This window comes from Dendropsophus ebraccatus, chromosome 8, assembly GCF_027789765.1.
Source record: "Dendropsophus ebraccatus isolate aDenEbr1 chromosome 8, aDenEbr1.pat, whole genome shotgun sequence".
NCBI classification, from domain to species: Eukaryota; Metazoa; Chordata; class Amphibia; order Anura; family Hylidae; genus Dendropsophus; species Dendropsophus ebraccatus.
In genome coordinates, this window is record NC_091461.1 from 6,229,166 (window position 1) to 6,249,496 (window position 20,331).

General features: G+C 48.2%; 2 protein-coding genes across 6 annotated transcripts in view; one reads left to right on the forward strand and one right to left on the reverse strand.

Annotated features, from left to right (window-relative positions):
- The window catches only part of HSPA12A (heat shock protein family A (Hsp70) member 12A), a 30,101-nt gene extending 16,559 nt beyond the window's left edge, over window positions 1–13,542 (forward strand). The window contains exons 3-12 of the mRNA XM_069978810.1: window positions 305–432; window positions 600–786; window positions 1,453–1,557; window positions 1,681–1,797; window positions 6,461–6,611; window positions 7,983–8,069; window positions 8,284–8,388; window positions 8,719–8,977; window positions 9,725–9,828; window positions 10,914–13,542. Of these exons, the coding sequence (XP_069834911.1) occupies window positions 305–432; window positions 600–786; window positions 1,453–1,557; window positions 1,681–1,797; window positions 6,461–6,611; window positions 7,983–8,069; window positions 8,284–8,388; window positions 8,719–8,977; window positions 9,725–9,828; window positions 10,914–11,548 (1,878 nt within the window). The 3' untranslated portion in view covers window positions 11,549–13,542. The remainder of the gene's footprint in view (window positions 1–304; window positions 433–599; window positions 787–1,452; window positions 1,558–1,680; window positions 1,798–6,460; window positions 6,612–7,982; window positions 8,070–8,283; window positions 8,389–8,718; window positions 8,978–9,724; window positions 9,829–10,913) is intronic.
- A 5,877-nt stretch (window positions 13,543–19,419) lies between these two features.
- LOC138799007 (pancreatic lipase-related protein 2-like) overlaps window positions 19,420–20,331 on the reverse strand; it is a 31,435-nt gene continuing 30,523 nt past the window's right edge. For all 5 annotated transcript variants that reach the window (XM_069979693.1, XM_069979691.1, XM_069979692.1 and 2 more), the window contains one exon: window positions 19,420–19,757. In XM_069979693.1, coding sequence (XP_069835794.1) covers window positions 19,637–19,757 — 121 coding nt within the window. In that variant the 3' untranslated portion in view covers window positions 19,420–19,636. The remainder of the gene's footprint in view (window positions 19,758–20,331) is intronic.

Below are 20,331 nucleotides of genomic sequence, written 5' to 3' on the forward strand. Positions count from 1 at the left end.
TCCCTCTATGTAATGGGGTTCTCTCCCTCTGTGTAATGGGGTTCTCTCCCTCTATGTAATGGGGTTCTCTCCCTCTGTGTAATGGGGTTCTCTCCCTCTGTGTAATGGGGTCCCCCCCCTGTGTGTAATGGGGTTCTCTCCCTCTCTATAATGGGGTTCCCCCTTCTGTGTAATGGGGTTCCCTCCCTCTGTGTAATGGGGTTCCCTCCCTCTGTGTAATGGGGTTCCCCCTCGGTGTAATTTGGTCATGTGATTGGCTCCAGCTAACACAAGGTTAAAAATTCCCGGTCTCCTCCTCTTCCAGAAAGACTCGGAGAGCGGCTCGGCGGAGGAGCAGAACTTCTCGGTAGTCGTGGCCATTGATTTTGGCACCACATCCAGCGGTTACGCCTACGCCTTCGCCAAAGAGCCGGAATGTATTCATATCATGAGGTAATATCTGCAGTGCAGCAGGGAGGGGGCAGGTAATTTATACCCTCCGCATTGGGCACAGCCCATCTGCCCGTCACCCTGTAAGAGGAAAGATGGCCGACAGATGGATGGCGAGTGAGTAAGTGTAATCTTGTCTAGTCATGTGATGATCACGTGTAATTCTGCAGGAGATGGGAAGGGGGAGACCCCGGAGTGTCCAACCAGAAGACCCCCACCACCATGCTGCTCATGCCCGACAGGAAGTTCCACAGCTTTGGATTCGCCGCTCGGGATTTTTACCACGACCTGGAACCCAGCGAGTCCAAACAATGGCTGTACTTCGAGAAGTTCAAGATGAAGCTGCACAGCAGTACGGTGAGCAACGATGACATCATCGGGTGTAATACACATATCATACTCATCACATGTATCATACTCATCATCATCATCACATACGTCATACATGTATCCTACTCATCATCACATATGTCATACATGTATCATACTCATCATCACATATGTCATACATGTATCATACTCATCATCATCATCACATGTATCATACTCATCATCATCACATGTATCATACTCATCATCATCATCACATACATCATACATGTATCATACTCATCATCATCACATATGTCATACATGTATCATACTCATCATCATCACATATGTCATACATGTATCATACTCATCATCATCACATATGTCATACATGTATCATCATCATCACATACATTATACATGTATCATACTCATCATCATCATCATCATACATGTGTCATACTCATATCACATACATCATACATGTATCATCATCACATACATCATACATGTATCACATTCATCATCATCTTCACATGCATCATACATGTATCATACTCATCATCATCACACATATCATACTCATCACATGTATCCTACTCATCATCATCACATGTATCCTACTCATCATCACATACATCATACATGTATCATACTCATCATCATCATCACATACGTCATACATGTCATATGATTCTGGTGTCTCCTCAGGATCTGACCATGGACACCAATCTGATAGCAGCAAATGGGAAGAAGGTGAAGGCGCTGGAGATTTTTGCTTATGCTCTGCAGTACTTCAAGGAGCAGGCGCTGAAGGTGAGAGGGGTCACAGTATGGCGTGTATATATATATATTTATTCTATAAACTTCAGTCATGGGATCAGTCGGCCCCGGGGATCTGCTGTTAGCTCCTCTGACTCCATATTCTCTGATTCTCAGGAGCTGAGTGACCAGGCCGGAGCAGAGATGGATAACAATGAGGTCAGGTGGGTCATCACCGTCCCCGCCATCTGGAAACAGCCGGCAAAGCAGTTCATGAGGCAGGCGGCGTACAAGGTGAGGACCCCCGACCCCCAGAATGTAATGTGGAGAAGGAGGTGGCGGTGCTGAGCGTACAGTCAGTCTTCTGGTGACGTTACCTGGTCTGTTCCTCTGAGCTTACAATCTATGACAGTAAGCTGCTGACAAACACAGTCATGTGCACTACTGCCTCCACCACCTCATGGTCCTCTCCACTACTTGTCTATGGTTACCTCCTCCACCCCATCTCATGGTCCTCTTCACTACTTGTCTATGGTTACCTCCTCCACCCCATCTCATGGTCCTCTTCACTACTTGTCCTCCACCCCATCTCATGGTCCTCTTCACTACTTGTCCTCCACCCCATCTCATGGTCCTCTTCACTACTTGTCCTCCACCCCATCTCATGGTCATCTTCACTACTTGTCCTCCACCCCATCTCATGGTCCTCTTCACTACTTATCTAAGGTCACCTCCACCTGTCAATGGTCCTCCTCATCTCATGGTCACCTGCTCCACACCACGTCCCAGGGTCATCTCCTCCACTCCATCCCATGATCACCGCCTCCTCCACTATCATCTCATGTTCTCCTCCTCCACTCTATCCCATGGCCGTTTCCTCCTCTGAGTCTCATGGTTGCCTCCTCCACTCTATCCCATGGCCGCTTCCTCCTTCACTACCATCTCATGGTCGCCTATTCCACTCTACCCCACGGCATCTTCCTCCTCCAAGTCTCATGGTTGCCTCCACCACTATCTCATGGTTGCCTCCTCCTCCGAGTCTCATGGTCTCCTCCTCAACTCTATCCCATGGTCGCTTTCTCTTCCACCACCATCTCATGGTCGCCTCCTTCTCCGAGTCCCATGGTCTCCGCCTCCACTCTCCCATGGCCACTTCCTCCTCTGAGTCTCCTCATGGTCGCCTCCTCCACTTTGTGCAGTTATGTGGATTGATGGCGCATTGACCTTCCACCTGATGGTTCCCATTAACCCCTTCAGTTCCAGCTTGATGTAATTGTCATTCCGGGAAGGTCTCAGCAGATCTCGGGGGCTCAGGTTTTATTCACCATTCCATCTGTATCGATCGGGGAGATTTATTGTGTTACTCAGCCGGATAAGGACGAGGTTAGATGCTTATTTCCTGCTCCATTACGGGGGGGGGGGATTTATCGTCTCGATGGGCCTCTGGGGTCTCTCTCCTTTGAGGTTGTTACAAGGGCAGAGCGCACATTTCTAGACAATGCAGACGAAGGATCTTCCACAGATGAATCTCTTATTGTTACGGTACAGGGTGTTATAGTGCGATCACTCATCATCCTCCGCAGCCTCCTCTGAGCAGCCTCCATTATTCCTCAGGATAGATGACGAGTGATGTGCTGAGGTTTAATGCGAAACTAAAGAGGAGGAGACGATGGGTTCAGGAAGTGGTCACATGTCTACGCCTGCCACTGTTTATATACAATCTTATAGACGCTGTCCGCCATGGTTATACCCCGATCAACCATGGATTATGGGGGGACAGTGACAGTGGCGTCTGATGGGGGGATCTATGGGGATTATCGGGGAACAGTGGCATCTGATGGGGGGGATATATGGGGATTATCGGGGGACAGTGGCGTCTGATGGGGGGATATATGGGGATTATCGGGGGACATTGGCATCTGATGGGGGTATCTATGGGGATTATCGGGGGACAGTGGTGTCTGATGGGGGGATCTATGGGGATTATCGGGGGACAGTGGTGTCTGATGGGGGGATATATGGGGATTATCGGGGGACAGTGGCGTCTGATGGGAGGGATATATGGGGATCATTGGGGGGACAGTAGCATCTGATGGGGGAGATGTATGGGGATTATCGGGGGACAGTGGCATCTGATGGGGGGGATCTATGGGGATTATCGGGGGACAGTGGCGTCTGATGGGGGGGATATATGGGGATTATCGGGGGACAGTGGCGTCTGATGGGGGGGATATATGGGGATCATTGGGGGGACAGTAGCATCTGATGGGGGAGATGTATGGGGATTATCGGGGGACAGTGGCATCTGATGGGGGAGATGTATGGGGATTATCGGGGGACAGTGGCATCTGATGGGGGGGATATATGGGGATTATCGGGGACAGTGGCATCTGATGGGGGGGATATATGGGGATTATCGGGGACAGTGGCATCTGATGGGGGGATATATGGGGATTATTGGGGGACAGTGGCATCTGATGGGGGGTATCTATGGGGATTATCGGGGGACAGTGGTGTCTGATGGGGGAGATGTATGGGAATTATCGGGGGACAGTGGCGTCTGATGGGGGGATATATGGGGATTATCAAGAGAGAGTGGCATCTGATGGGGATATATGGGGATTATCGGGGGACAGTGGCGTCTGATGGGGGAGATGTATGGGGATTATCGGGGGACAGTGGCGTCTGATGGGGGGGATATATGGGGATTATCAGGGGACAGTGGTGTCTGATGGGGGAGATGTATGGGGATTATCGGGGGGACAGTGGCGTCTGATGGGGGGATATATGGGGATTATCGGGGGGACAGTAGCATCTGATGGGGGAGATGTATGGGGATTATCGGGGACAGTGGTGTCTGATGGGGGGGATATATGGGGATTATCGGGGGACAGTGGTGTCCAATGGGGGAAATGTATGGGGATTATCGGGGGACAGTGGTGTCTGATGGGGGGGATATATGGGGATTATCGGGGGACAGTGGTGTCTGATGGGGGGGATATATGGGGATTATCGGAGGACAGTAGCGTCTAATGTGGGGGGATATATGGGGATTATCGGGGGACAGTGGCGTCTGATGGGGGAGATGTATGGGGATTATCGGGGGACAGTGGCGTCTGATGGGAGGATATATGGGGATTATTGGGGGACAGTGGTGTCTGATGGGAGGGATATATGGGGATCATTGGGGGGACAGTAGCATCTGATGGGGGGATATATGGGGATTATTGGGGGACAGTGGCATCTGTTGGGGGATATATGGGGATTATCGGGGGACAGTGGCGTCTGATGGGGGAGATGTATGGGGATTATCTGAGGGACAGTGGCGTCTAATGGGGGGATATATGGGGATTATTGAGGAAAGTGGCGTCTGATGGGATATATGGGATTATCGGGGGACAGTGGCGTCTGATGGGAAGATATATGGGGATTATCGGGGGACAGTGGCGTCTGATGGGAAGATATATGGGGATTATCGGGGGATAGTGGCGTCTGATGGGGGGACATATGGGCATTATCGGGGGACAGTGGTGTTTGATGGGGGGATGTATGGGGATTATCTGAGGGACAGTGGCGTCTAATGGGGGATATATGGGGATTATTGGGGGACAGTGGAGTCTAATGGGAAGATATATGGGGATTATTGGGGTTCAGTGGCATCTGATGGAGGGGCATATATGGGCATTATCGGGGGACAGTGGCATCTGATGGAGGGGCATATATGGGCATTATCGGGGGACAGTGGCGTCTGATGGGAGGATATATGGGATTATCGGGGGACAGTGGCGTCTGATGGGAAGATATATTGGATTATTGGGGGACAGTGGTGTCTGATGGGGGGATATATGGAGATTATTGGGGGACAGTGGCGTCTGATGGGAAGATATATGGGATTATCGGGGGACAGTGGCGTCTGATGGGGGGATATATGGGGATTATTGGGGACAGTGGCGTCTGATGGGAAGATATATGGGATTATCGGGGGACAGTGGCGTCTGATGGGAGGATATATGGGATATATGGGAAGCAGGTGACAGGTCAGATGATAAAAATTTGAATGGGTGAATGTAATGATCGGGGTCAGATCATCTCCAGAGCGGCCGGTCTTGTGGGCTCCGCAGTATGTAGTGGTCGGTACCGACCAAAAGTGTCCAAGGAAGGAGAAGCGGGGAGGGAGCCATTGATGTGCTGGGGGGGGGCAGTTGTGTTTAGGCTAGATGGTCTGGTCTGATCCCACAGAAGAGCTGCTGTAAAGGAAACTCCTGAAAAACTTGCTGCTGGATAGGGATATGAGGTCTGGCATTAGGGGTGGGGTCACATCACAGGAATATGGGGTCAGAATATGGAGGGGACCAGCACTATATTAATGGTCTTAACGTTATGGCTGATCAGTGGGGGCGGACACGGAGTGTGACAGGAGGTGGGTGATATCACGTTCTCTGTCTGACAGGTTTCATTATAACCGACTATTTAATGGCCTCCTCCTCGTCGCTCATCTCTCTATAGAAGAGTTGACGTCTTTCCTGTGAGGAGACATCAGCCGGTCTTCATCGCTCTAATGGCCACTAAGAGCCTCCCGCGCCCTGTGACGTTCTAATCAGAGGATCCTGAGATAAAGCCGCCACCTAAGAGGCTGTAATGGGGGAGACGATGCTCTCAGCCGCCTCCGTACACTATGGCGGTAAACAACGCGACAATCACCTCTCAGACCTGAAGCCGATTCATTTTCATCTGTCCGTAAAGTGACAAATGACGCTGATATCCATGAAATCTACGAGGAACAAGGCTGATGGCTGCAGAACGTTCATCATCATCATCATCTCCATCATCGCTGGAACGTGTAACACAGCGGATGTGCATTGCATTTACTGATTATTGATGTCTTGAGATCTGACCATGTGACCAGGCCATGCTGGGAGTTGTAGTTTGCCCTGACAATGACTCTTGTGTCCTACAGGCCGGGATGGTTTCTCCGGAGAACCCCGAGCAGCTGATTATCGCGCTGGAGCCAGAGGGGGCGTCCATCTACTGCCGCAAACTGCGACTTCATCAGATGATCGACCTGAGCAGCAAAGCCGCCATCAATGGGTTTAGCCCCACAGATCCAGGTCTGATGCCCATTATACTACCTCATGCTGATGTAGCAGAGCTGGTGTCTTAAATGTTCAGTGGTGCTGTGTCCCGGTCTCTGATGCTCAGTGGTGTAGGGTCCCGGTCTCGGATTCTCGGTGGTGGTGTAGGGTCCCAGCCTTGAATTCTCGGTGGTGGTGTGCTGGTCATAACCCGGTCTCGGATGCTCAGTATCGGTCTGGTGTTTCAGTCTCAGATGCTCAGTGGTGTAGGGTCATGGTCTCGGATGCTCAGTGGCAGTGTAGTGTTTCGGTCTCAGATGCTCAGTGGAGTAGGGTGCCAGTCTCGGATGCTCAGTGGCAGTGTGGTGTTCCAGTCTCGGATGCTTAGTGGCAGTGTGGTTTTCCAGTTTCGGATGCTCAGTGGCAGTGTGGTGTTCCAGTCTCGGATGCTTAGTGGCAGTGTGGTGTTCCAGTCTCGGATGCTCAGTGGTAGTGAGGTGTTCCAGTCTCGGATGCTCAGCGGTGGTGTGGTGTTCCGGTCTTGAATGCTCAGCGGTGGTGTAGGGTCCTGGTCTCGGATTCTCAGCGGTGGTGTAGGGTCCTGGTCTCGGATTCTCAGCGGTGGTGTGGTGTTCCAGTCTCAGATTCTCAGCGGTGGTGTGGTGTTCCAGTCTCAGATTCTCAGTGGTGGTGTGGTGTTCCGGTCTGGGATGCTCAGCGGTGGTGTAGGGTCCTGGTCTCGGATTCTCAGCGGTGGTGTGGTGTTCCAGTCTCAGATTCTCAGCGGTGGTGTGGTGTTCCGGTCTCGGATGCTCAGTGGTGGTGTGGTGTTCTGGTCTCTGATTCTCAGCGGTGGTGTGGTGTTCCGGTCTGGGATGCTCAGCGGTAGTGTAGGGTCCTGGTCTTGGATTCTCAGCGGTGGTGTGGTGTTGGGGTCTCAGATGCTCAGTGGTGTTCCGGTCTCGGATGCTCAGTGGTGGTGTGGTGTTATGGTCTCGGCTGCTCAGTGGTGGTGTGGTGTTGGGGTCTCAGATGCTCAGTGGTGGTGTGGTGTTCTGGTCTCAGATGCTCAGCGGTGGTGTAAGGTCCTGGTCTCAGATTCTCAGTGGTGGTGTGGTGTTCCGGTCTCGGATGCTCAGTGGTGGTGTGGTGTTCTGGTCTCGGATGCTCAGTGGTGGTGTGGTGTTCTGGTCTCGGATGCTCAGTGGTGGTGTGGTGTTCTGGTCTCGGATGCTCAGCCGTGTTGTCTCGGTCTCTGATGCTAAGTGGTGGTGTAGGGTCCCGGTCTCGGATTTTCAGTCTTATAGTAGAACCAGGAGAGCATCAGTCACTTTAAAGTCCCCTGGAAGGACTTTTACAGATGTTTCCATGGCGGTCCTTAGTAGTTCTGATCTTTTTTACTTGCAGCTAAGGAACATGGCCGTCGGAATCGTCAGAGTCGGATTTTCATGGTGGAAAATGTAATTGGAGAACTGTGGGCGGAGCTGGAGGAAGGTAGGCGTGGTTAGTGACTCTGCCTCTTATATTACCTCTGCTACGATGATTGTGCTTTGTCAGTTACTACAAATTTATTTTGTCTGACACTAGATATGGGTGTGGCTATGTAATCACGTGACCTGTCACATGGGCGCTGATCTCCACTTTAACTTTAAGTGGTGTGCCAATTCCCACTTCCGCTTCCTCTTCATCAGTGTTCTGTATTTCACAGGGGATCGGTACGTGGTGGTGGACTGCGGAGGAGGCACCGTGGACCTGACCGTCCACCAGATCCGCTTACCGGAAGGTCACCTGAAGGAGCTGTACAAGGCCTCAGGTACGGTATTTGTAAAAGTTTCCTTGTATTTGTGGCGACTCCTCTGCTGGCGACAGTGACGTTTAAAGGGCTGGTCCACCCATCTGAGATTAGTACGTGGGCAGCGTCAGTGCCCCCAGTTCCATCCTGTAACCTGAACTGGCCGTCGCCTTGGCTGCAAGATCTTTGGGCTGAAAGTTACTACTGCTGTATAGAGTGGCACCTAGGGGGTTGTCCTCCTTATGGCTCCTCCTACCTCCATTATCATATTTAAAGGGCTGGTGCACAATCTTATGTAATGATTGCATCCTTCTACGTCCAGCTGACCGATCATTGTCCTGCTCTTCACAGGGGGACCCTACGGCTCTCTCGGAGTGGACTATGAGTTTGAGAAACTCCTCTGTAAAATTTTCGGAGATGACTTCATCGACCAGTTTAAGGTGAAGCGTCCGGCCGCCTGGGTCGACCTCATGATCGCCTTCGAGTCACGAAAAAGAGCGGCGGCGCCCGACAGGACCAATCCGCTAAACATCACCTTACCCTTCTCCTTCATTGACTACTACAAGAAGTTCAGAGGTCACAGTGTGGAGCACGCCCTCCGCAAGAGCAAGTGAGTCCGGAAATGACTCCAAGCCTTCCAGTAATCCAGCATGTCTGCATGATGATGGGGGTGATACTTCTGTGTAAACTATGGAGGTTAGATTGTGAGCTCCTGAGGTCAGGGATGATGGGAGTGATGATACACTGTGATAGGAGATTAGAATGTCAGCTCCTGGGGTCAGGGATGATGGGAGGGATGATACACTGTGTGTGATAGGAGATTAGAATGTCAGCTCCTGGGGTCAGGGATGATGGGAGTGATGATACACTGTGTGTGATAGGAGATTAGAGTGTGAGCTCCTGGGGTCAGGGATGATGGGAGTGATGATACACTGTGATAGGAGATTAGAATGTCAGCTCCTGGGGTCAGCAATGATGGGAGTGATGATACACTATGTGTGATAGGAGATTAGAGTGTGAGCTCCTGGGGTCAGGGAGGATGATGGGATTGATGATACACTATGTGTGATAGGAGATTAGAGTGTCAGCTCCTGGGGTCAGGGATGATGGGAGTGATGATACACTGTTTGTGATAGGAGATTAGAGTGTGAGCTCCTGGGGTCAGGGATGATGGGAGTGATGATACACTGTTTGTGATAGGAGATTAGAGTGTGAGCTCCTGGGGTCAGGGATGATGGGAGTGATAGTTTTCTGGGTCAGTATGTAGCCTTGTTCCCCCCCTTCCCACACGAGGAGCCTCCAGTAATGTTTTGCCGCCATGTCTTGACTTTCTCACTGACGTCTCTTTCCTGCTCAGTGTGGACTTTGTGAAGTGGTCGTCTCAGGGGATGCTCCGAATGAATCCCGATGCAATGAACGCCCTGTTCAAGCCCACCGTGGACCACATAATCGATCACTTGTGTAAGTCCGGGCCGGTTATGTTACCAGCCGTGAATAGAGAACGTATTGTGCGCCAAAGCCGGCCCTGTACCGTCTCCCATCAGGTAGAAGAAATACATCAGAGCCGAGCTGGCTGTCTTAAAGGGCCGGTCCCCAGTTATACGAGGAGCAGCTGGTAGCAGTGCTGGATGTAATCTTATACGCGGCTGCTTTCACGGTTGCCGCTGTCTCTAAGAATCAGGCTGCGGTTTTCCTACTCTTTACTATAGTAACTTTGGCTGCCCGCCTGCATTGCTGTATGGTAACAAACCGGCAGAACAGTGAGTGCAGCTCTGAGTGTGACTCTGAATCGGTTAAAGGGCCAGTGTCATCAAAAAATGACTTAAAAAAAGTTTAATGTAAAACAACTTTTTTAACAGATTTTTATAAGAATATTTGGTAAATGTTTTTCTAATTTTCAATTTTTCTATCTATATTATAGAATAATCCTGATTTCTTGCAGTTCTCATTCTAACCACTGGGGCTAAAACTAAGCTGAGACTTCCTGTTGTGTCTGTGCCAGTAGATAGAGGAGACTGCTGTAAAGTGATCTGTACAGCATTGCAGCGTCATGTGACACCAGTAGATAGAGGAGACAAAAGCAGCTCCCTGTGTAATGACCTCTTCACAGGTCACAGAGCGCGCTCAGTAATGTTTCACATTCATTTCAAGGGGACAGTGTCTGTCTATTGTCGTCTATGTCCATGAGTCTTGCTGTAAAGCATGTCACTAAATGCTGTTAAAAACAGCTCAGGCAAGATGGCTGCCCCCATAAAAATGTACAAAAAGTGAAATAAATTACAGTCAGAAAATAGAAACAGATTAGAATAAAAGAACATGTTTTAGTATCTGACTCTGATCTGTAACAGAAAATTTGGGGGACACTTTCCTTTTAAAGGTTTACAGAGTTACTCATTATTAAACATTAATTGTATAAAATAATAGCTAAAATACAAAAAAGTAAAGGTTGCAGGAGGGCGATTACAGTCCAGTATAGTGACAGCCGTGTACTATTGTGGTTGGTTTCGCTCCTCATTTACACTGGTTTTTCTCGCTCTGGCCTGCAGCGGACCTCTTCCAGAAGCCGGAGGTGAGCGGAGTGAAGTTCCTCTTCCTGGTGGGGGGTTTTGCGGAGTCGCCTTTGCTGCAGCAGGCCGTACAGAAAGCCTTCGGAGACAAGTGTCGCGTCATCATCCCCCACGACGTGGGATTAACCATCCTTAAAGGAGCCGTCTTGTTCGGCCTGGATCCGGCCGTCATCAAAGTCCGTCGCTCTCCACTGACGTACGGCGTCGGCGTCCTGAACCGATACGTTGATGGGAAACATCCGGCAGATAAGCTCCTGGTAAAGGATGGCACGCGGTGGTGCACAGACGTCTTCGATAAGTTCATCCTGGTCGACCAGTCTGTGGCTCTGGGGGAAACGGTCAAACGCAGCTACACCCCGGCCAAACCTTCCCAGCTACTGATCATCATCAATGTCTACAGCTCCGAGAAAGAAGACGTCAACTTCATCAGCGACCCAGGAGTGCGCAAGTGTGGCACGCTAAGGCTCGACCTGACCGGGGTGGAGGGCTCTCCGGCCCTGACCCGCAGGGAGATTCAGACCATCATGCAGTTCGGGGACACTGAGATCAAGGCCACGGCTATTGATGTTGCCACCTCCAAAAGTGTCAAAGTCAACATTGACTTCTTAAACTAGACTCCGCCCCCCTTCTATGCCTTCCTGCAACTTTGCTCCAGCACTGGCTCAGGCCTCTGTTCTTAAAGGAGCCCTTCACTACCAGCGCCTCTGGTTGAGGTAAACGATGGGATCTGCTCCGGATGTGGCCAACTTAGCCAGTACCCGCCTAGTCCAAAGGAGACGTCATGATTACCTGACCGCGCAACCGGAAACGCCAGCAGTGAAGATCGCCTTCACCGTTTTATCGTAATAATTCCAGGTCAACAAGGACATCATTCCAGTATGTACAGATGGTGCCGCTCCGTGTCACCGCAGTGATGGGAGACGGAGACCCTCTCCAACTGGGTTTAGATGGGAATTCACTGTCAATGTGGAGACTCATCTTCCCTCGCCAAGTACCGACTGGCACCTCAGCAGATAGAGTCGACCTGGTCCTTGCTGCCCCCTGAGCATGTCCTTACCTCACTCCACACCGCCGTGATGTAGCATGGCGCCCCCTACTGATGACACCTGTCACCCGCCACCGGCCAGGGCCTGAGCCGCTTATTATAGGCTCACATTATATGGACTCCCGCTTTATACTGCGCAGCTTCTAGAGATCAGTAGCTCCACCCCCGCTGAAGAGAGAACGTATTTTGGCTGCCGAATGGAATCGGTAAACGTGATTTAAAGGGACGACCGAAAAACTGAGTTTGAGCAACCAAAAAAAATGTGCAAAAGTTTGCCCAGTCTTCCATCTTGCCTTAAATTTAATGAAAGTTTTAATTTTTTTATTATTTTTTTTGAGTTTTACAGCCCCAGCGGTCACATGATTAATCACATGATGGATACCTTTTTAAAAATTTTAAAGTCTTTACTTGTCTTGTACTGATCCTGACAGGAATCCCATCCTACTCCGCTGTAATGCATGGTGGGGGATGTAGTGCTTGCATCAGGTGTTGTATAGTAGGAACAGTGGCAGAATTATTGATGCAGCCCTGGATGTGACTAGAGTAGAAGACAAGATGTAATAGCAGAATTGCTCTCATATCACCTCCAGAGCTGTAACCATAATTCTGCATGTCTTATAGAGTAAGAGCACCATAAAGACACTTAGAGACTTAAAGGCCATTCGCACTCTACACTGGAAACTCTGGGAAGAAGGATATGTAGAGTAGCTCTCTGATGCCACCTTGTGGGAGTAGCTGAGAACGCGGCTGGGGATTTAATACTCCTGGTTGCTGCCCTTCATCAATACAGTGTCATCCAGCACCGATGAGGGGCAACAACCCAGAAACAGCCGTCTACATAGGGGTAACTTCTCCCTCTGGGGGTTTCTGGTTTATTAAATCTTCAGTCATGTCCCAAGCCTTTTTGAAGGAGTCTGATAATACAACGTGTCATCTGTCACGGCCGTACATCAGATGTATACCCCCGACTGCACATCAGATGTATACACCCCACCCCCCACCCCCCTACACTGACCGGTGTATACCCCTGACAGATACTCATTGACTCTGTATAAAACGCATCTCGGGACCAGTACACGTCAAGTTACACTCGGATTTCGAAGATGACTTTCAGTATTTTCCAAACGTTACAGATTTTCCGGGCTATGATTTGCTTTCTGGCTTTTGAATGTTGAAACTTTCTTCTTAATCGGCGTTTCCCTGACCAGCCATGATTCCCGGCGGGGGCGCTCTATAATTTTATGTATATTTATATATAATGTACAGATCTTTGTTTCTGCTCCTTTGTTCTGCTGTTTATTCTGGATTTGGCTGTAATTTATATTTATGCTGATGATTTTCTTGGGGTCCCGACCTGTCTTCTCGTAATGCCCTGACGCTTCTCACTCGGGGTTTACAAGCCACAATATTCTCTCTCTCATTGATTTGAAGGGATTGTTCATTGGACCTGTTCTATTTCCTGTGTGACTGACGGGTCATATAACCGATTCAGTGGAGACCCCCTTTATCTCTGTGGTAACCACACGGTGCCTGAAAGTTTACATATGTCTGACCCCGCATAACCTGTCTGCAATAATAAATACACAGTAGATGTAAAGAAGTGGAGTTTGTGTGGTCTCTTAATAGTCCGGCCTGTATATCATGAGAGGTAGTCACAGCCCCACCCCCCTGTATATCATGTCTGAGAGGTAGTCATAGCCCCGCCCCCTGTATATCATGTCTGATAGGTAGTCACAGCCCCGCCCCCAGTATATCTTGTCTGATAGGTAGTCACAGCCCCGCCCCCTGTATATCATGTCTGATAGGTAGTCATAGCCCCGCCCCCTGTATATCATGTCTGATAGGTAGTCACAGCCCCGCCCCCTGTATATCATGTCTGATAGGTAGTCACAGCCCTGCCCCCGGGATGACATCACTAATATCATGGCATGGGATCAGACATGAGATCACACACCCTATACTACAGCTATTCATATATTACTGCTGACACCCAGCCTGTATATCATGTATAGAGATGTATAGTTTCCAACCGTCCTGGTTTTAAGGGGACAGTCCCGGCAAAACCATGTCCCAGGAAGCCCCGCCCCCCACGCCTTTAGCTAAAAGTACTGATGAGTGCTAACAGTGTACTAACACAGCAGGGAACCATAAGCTCCCGCTGTGACAGTATCTCTTGTGGCTGCAGGCAGTATCTGCCTCCAGCCACAAGGGGCCGCTCCGCTCCCAGGAAGCGGTGCAAGTGATGTCACTCATGCACAACAGGGAGAGGAGTCGCTGGAAGACTAGAGGAATCATACAGGTGAGTATAGCTTTTTTTTTTTTGTTTTAATTACAGATGAAGGGGTAGTATAATGAAGGGTGTAGTGGTATGATGATGGAGTAGCAGGAGGATAAAGGGGGTAGTAGTATGATGATATGGTGTGCAGCTGTATCATATGGGCACAAACAACTGGTATATACAGTCAGTGAGTAGAGTGCTATCTCTGGGCCACAGCCTGTATGCTGCTTTGAGGTAGGGTGTGTAATATACTGGGGACCTGACACTGGGGTGTGTAATATACTGGGGACCAGATACCAGGGTGTGTAATATACTGGGGACCTGATACTGGGGTGTGTAATATACTGGGGACCCGATACCAGGGTGTGTAATATACTAGGGACCTGATACTGGGGTGTGTAATATACTGGGGACCTGATACTGTGGTGTGTAATGCTCCTTTTCTGTTGTTCTGACTGTAAAATTTTAACTGGAGGATTCGTTAAAAAAAAAAAAAGGCACACCCGTGATAGGCCACACCCACAAATAAGCCACACCCCTTGTCAACGGTAAGGTGTCCCTGGAAAAAAAAATTCAAACGTTGGCAACTATGGAGAGGTAGTCACAGCCCTGCCCCTGTTTATCATGTGTATAGAGAGGTAGTCACAGCCCCGCCCCCTGTATATCATGTGTATAGAGGAAGTCACAGCCCCGCCCCCTGTATATCCTGTGTATAGAGGTAGTCACAGCCCTGCCCCCTGTATATCCTGTGTATAGAGGTAGTCACAGCCCTGCCCCCTGTAAGTCATGTGTATAGAGATAGTCACAGCCCCGCCCCCTGTATATCATGTGTATAGAGGTAGTCACAGCCCCGCCCCCTGTATATCCTGTGTATAGAGGTAGTCACAGACCCGCCCCCTGTATATCCTGTGTATAGAGAGGTAGTCACAGCCCCGCCCCCTGTATATCCTGTGTATAGAGGTAGTCACAGCCCTGCCCCCTGTAAGTCATGTGTATAGAGATAGTCACAGCCCCGCCCCTGTATATCATGTGTATAGAGGTAGTCACAGCCCCGCCCCCTGTATATCCTGTGTATAGAGGTAGTCACAGACCCGCCCCCTGTATATCCTGTGTATAGAGAGGTAGTCACAGCCCCGCCCCCTGTATATTGTGTATAGAGCGGTAGTTACAGGAAATTTCGATCTTCATCCCGCAGTAATATAATCTCTCCTCCGTACTGGGTGATGATGACTTTTTCCATCAGTCCAATACGTTCTTTTAATCCTCCGCACTGTGACCTTTGGTCGCCGCGGACTTAATGGCTTCCTAACACCCATAGAAATCATCACTGGCAAATGTATCACTTAAGTGTAAACAGTTTAAAGAGCTTCGAAAACCGGAGAAAACAAGCCGGTCGCATTGAGCACAATCGCAGCTTTGCTGGTGAATCGTCGCCGGTTAAAGATTCGTCCTTGTCAATTGGAGATAATGCAGAAAAGGCGGATGACAATGGCGCCCGTGTTATTTGTGCTGCGCATAATGCAGCCGCTTAAGTGGAATCCTGGGACTTGTGCTCCCTGCTCTGCGTTAATGGGGTCACAGAGGTGCAAGGTAGGTACTTCAAGGTAAATGCAGGGAGCCGGGGAAAGCAGGCCTGGTGTACGGCGTGGCGGGCTGCAGCATTGTGCGCAGTGTTTTCATTAGCTGCCGCTACCTGGGGAGGTGATGGCGAGGGGTCACGGACGCTCTCTTTCTGCGCCGCTCTGATAATAGCTCAGCAGAGTCCATTATTGTCCTGACAATGGGATTTCTCACCTGCTGGGAAGCAGCACCATTAGTGAAGAGGCCCTTTCATTCTCCCTGAGTGGGCTGCCGGTGGGTTTTTTTTCCACACACTTTAGTAAAAAGCCGCCGCCTCCTCCTCCAGCACCGTCCTCTCCTGCTCCGCACTTAACCCTCTCCAACATCAAAGCTCTTGACTTTGCCGCCACAGCCGAGACTCCGCTCCATATTTTCCAAATTTGTGTTATTTCTGTGACCTGAGAATGGAGCAATGGATGCCGGGTCTCTCCCCGAGGCTCCACGTAGGATTCCGTCTCCACAATAGACATAATATAGCGAGAGACTGACAGACACTACAGGCGCCAATGCATAGTGTAACTGTGATGTAAGGAATATATATTACAAAGGGAAGTTATAGAACTCTACCCCTCTATGTGATCTATATTATACTACTGCCGCCTATATACAAGGATATAATACTGCTCCTATATACAGGGATATAACTACTATAATACTGCTCCTATATACAGGGATATAACTAATATAATACTGCTCCTATATACAAGAATATAACTACTATAATACTGCTCCTATATACAGGAATATAACTGCTATAATACTGCTCCTATATACAGGGATATAACTGCTATAATACTGCTCCTATATACAGGGATATAACTACTATAATACTGCTCCTATATACAGGAATATAACTACTATAATACTGCTCCTATATACAAGAATATAACTACTATAATACTGCTCCTATATACAGGGATATAACTACTATAATACTGCTCCTATATACAGGGATATAACTAATATAATACTGCTCCTATATACAAGAATATAACTACTATAATACTGCTCCTATATACAGGAATATAACTGCTATAATACTGCTCCTGTATACAGGGATATAACTACTATAATACTGCTCCTATATACAGGGATATAACTACTATAATACTGCTCCTATATACAGGGATATAACTACTATAATACTGCTCCTATATACAGGAATATAACTACTATAATGTGGGTGTAGAGTACCGGGGGTGTAAGCGCCCGCCATTCCATCTGTCCTCCCTCACCTTAGGATTGAAGCCATACTGCAAATAAACTGAAGCTGCAAGTTCGGTGAGTGCCCCAGTCTTTCTTTCTACCTGTGATTTTACATAACTACTATAATACTGCTCCTATATACAGGAATATAACTACTATAATACTGCTCCTATATACAGGAATATACTACTATAATACTGCTCCTATATACAGGAATATAACTACTATAATACTGCTCCTATATACAGGGATATAACTACTATAATACTGCTCCTATATACAAGAATATAACTACTATAATACTGCCCCCTATATACAGGGATATAACTACTATAATACTGCTCCTATATACAGGAATATAACTACTATAATGCGGTTCAGGGAAGAAAAAGAGTGCTGCACCTCACACCTATGGCTGATACTAGTGCCTCTAGGCTAAATAAAAAACACATCAGAATTTTGTGTATGAATTGATCAAGCCATACTGCCCCATGTACCTCGTGCCGGTATCTGATACACATGGGTCCCTACACTAAGTCCACACCGTGCCAGTCAGTGGCCACCAACCCCGCAGGCGTGCACAGCCAGGGAACGGGGGCCATGGGACGGCCCTGCGACCCCCATGCCACAGGACCAGACCCAAAAACACCACACCAGAACCTGGCCAGCACCGCCGGCGGAGAAGGTCGCCCCCAAGCAGCACAAGTCTGGATAAGGAATTACACTCACCATAGCTGCAGCAAACAGAATGGGAAAAAACAGGAGGGATTAAAACCATGTGCACTCAGGTGTCTCCTGCTAATTGCGGTCATGTGGGTCTCACCAGGAGGAGTGCAAAACACGGAGAAAAGAGAGAAACAAAATACGGTTCAGGGAAGAAACAGAGTGCTGCACCTCACACCTATGGCTGATACTAGTGCCGCTAGGCTAAATAAAAAACACATCAGAATTTTGTGTATGAATTGAATGAATCTCCGCCGGCGGTGCTGGCCGGGTTCTGGTGTGGTGTTTGTGGGTCTGGTCCTGTGGCATGGGGGTCGCAGGGCCGTCCCATGGCCCCCGTTCCCTGGCTGTGCGTGCCTGCGGGGTTGGTGGCCACTGACTGGCACGGTGTGGACTTAGTGTAGGGACCCATGTGTATCAGATACCGGCACGAGGTACATGGGGCAGTATGGCTTGATCAATTCATACACAAAATTCTGATGTGTTTTTTATTTAGCCTAGGGGCACTAGTATCAGCCATAGGTGTGAGGTGCAGCACTCTGTTTCTTCCCTGAACCGCATAACTACTATAATACTGCTCCTATATACAGGAATATAACTGCTATAATACTGCTCCTATATACAGGAATATACCTACTATAATACTGCTCCTATATACAGGAATATAACTACTATAATACTGCCCCCTATATACAGGGATATAACTACTATAATACTCCCTACTATATACAGGGATATAACTACTATAATACTGCCCCTATATACAGGAATATAACTACTATAGTACTGCTCCTATATACAGGAATATAACTACTATAGTACTGCTCCTATATACAGGAATATAACTACTATAATACTGCTCCTATATACAGGGATATAACTGCTATAATACTGCTCCTATATACAAGAATATAACTACTATAATACTGCTCCTATATACAGGAATATAACTACTATAATACTGCTCCTATATACAGGAATATAACTACTATAATACTGCTCCTATATACAGGAATATAACTACTATAGTACTGCTCCTATATACAGGAATATAACTACTATAATACTGCTCCTATATACAGGAATATAACTACTATAATACTGCTCCTATATACAGGAATATAACTACTATAATACTGCTCCTATATACAGGAATATAACTACTATAATACTGCTCCTATATACAGGGATATAACTACTATAATACTGCTCCTATATACAGGAATATAACTACTGCCTCCTATATACAGGAATATAACTACTATAATACTGCTCCTATATACAGGGATATAACTACTATAATACTGCTCCTATATACAGGAATATAACTACTATAATACTGTTCCTATATACAGGAATATAACTACTATAATACTGCTCCTATATACAGGAATATAACTACTATAATACTGCTCCTATATACAGGAATATAACTACTATAATACTGTTCCTATATACAGGAATATAACTACTATAATACTGCTCCTATATACAGGAATATAACTACTATAATACTGTTCCTATATACAGGAATATAACTACTGCCTCCTATATACATATATATGTATATATATTATAATTGATAACAGCTGAGTTGTTGCAGTTTTCATCACTTTTACTTTCCATAGAACAGACATCAGCAGGGATAGGCAGGATGGAAGTTTACCAGTTGTGAGTAGGGGGCGCTGTGAGCTCTTGGATCTGCCCGGACGGGGGTCTGTGATAATTTTGGGTTCATTATCTTGTTTTTGCCGCCTCTTCTGGGGCTCCACCTGGGGTCACCGCCATCATCCTCATCCTTGTGGGGCTGGTTTGGCTCATGGAAGGTGATCATCTACAGGAGGTCATTGCGGTGAGTCTGTGGCGCTGTGGATGGTACGGGAGTTCCTTACAGGGGACCAAGGTTTGTGGGACTTTGTCCCTTACAGTCCCAGTCGTGCAGAATGATAATCTAAGGGAGAAAGAAGCATGGGTCACCCTGTCCACTCCACAGAGGTCATCACTGGTTTATTATCATTCATATACATCATTCATTCTGACTCCCTCACATATGGATGAGGTGGCCCCAGCTGAAGGTCTGTGTGTGGGGGTGCAGTACCGGCTCGTACACTGTGGCACCAGCTGAGCCGCTCACGCTGGATGATGATGTCACTGCGCTGTGGTATAGTGATGTCACTGCAGCTTATACGATGTCATTACTGCAGATATATATATATGATATAGCATCAGATATTAAAGGGGAACTCTGGCGAAAATCTTTTCCTTTCAAATCAACTGGTGTCAGAAAGTTATAAAGATTTGTAATTTACTTCTATTTAAAAATCTCCAGTCTTCCCGTACTTATCAGCTGCTGTATGTCCTGCAGGAAGTGGTGTATTCTTTCCAGTTTGACACAGTGCTCTCTGCTGCCACTGACCGACCACCCAGGGGGGGAGGGCAGCACCAGGGCTCAGTGCCTCTGTTTTGTGTACCCAGATGGCGGACCCCTCGTTGTCCCTGGTGGGCTTACAGTCCTCCCCGACCTG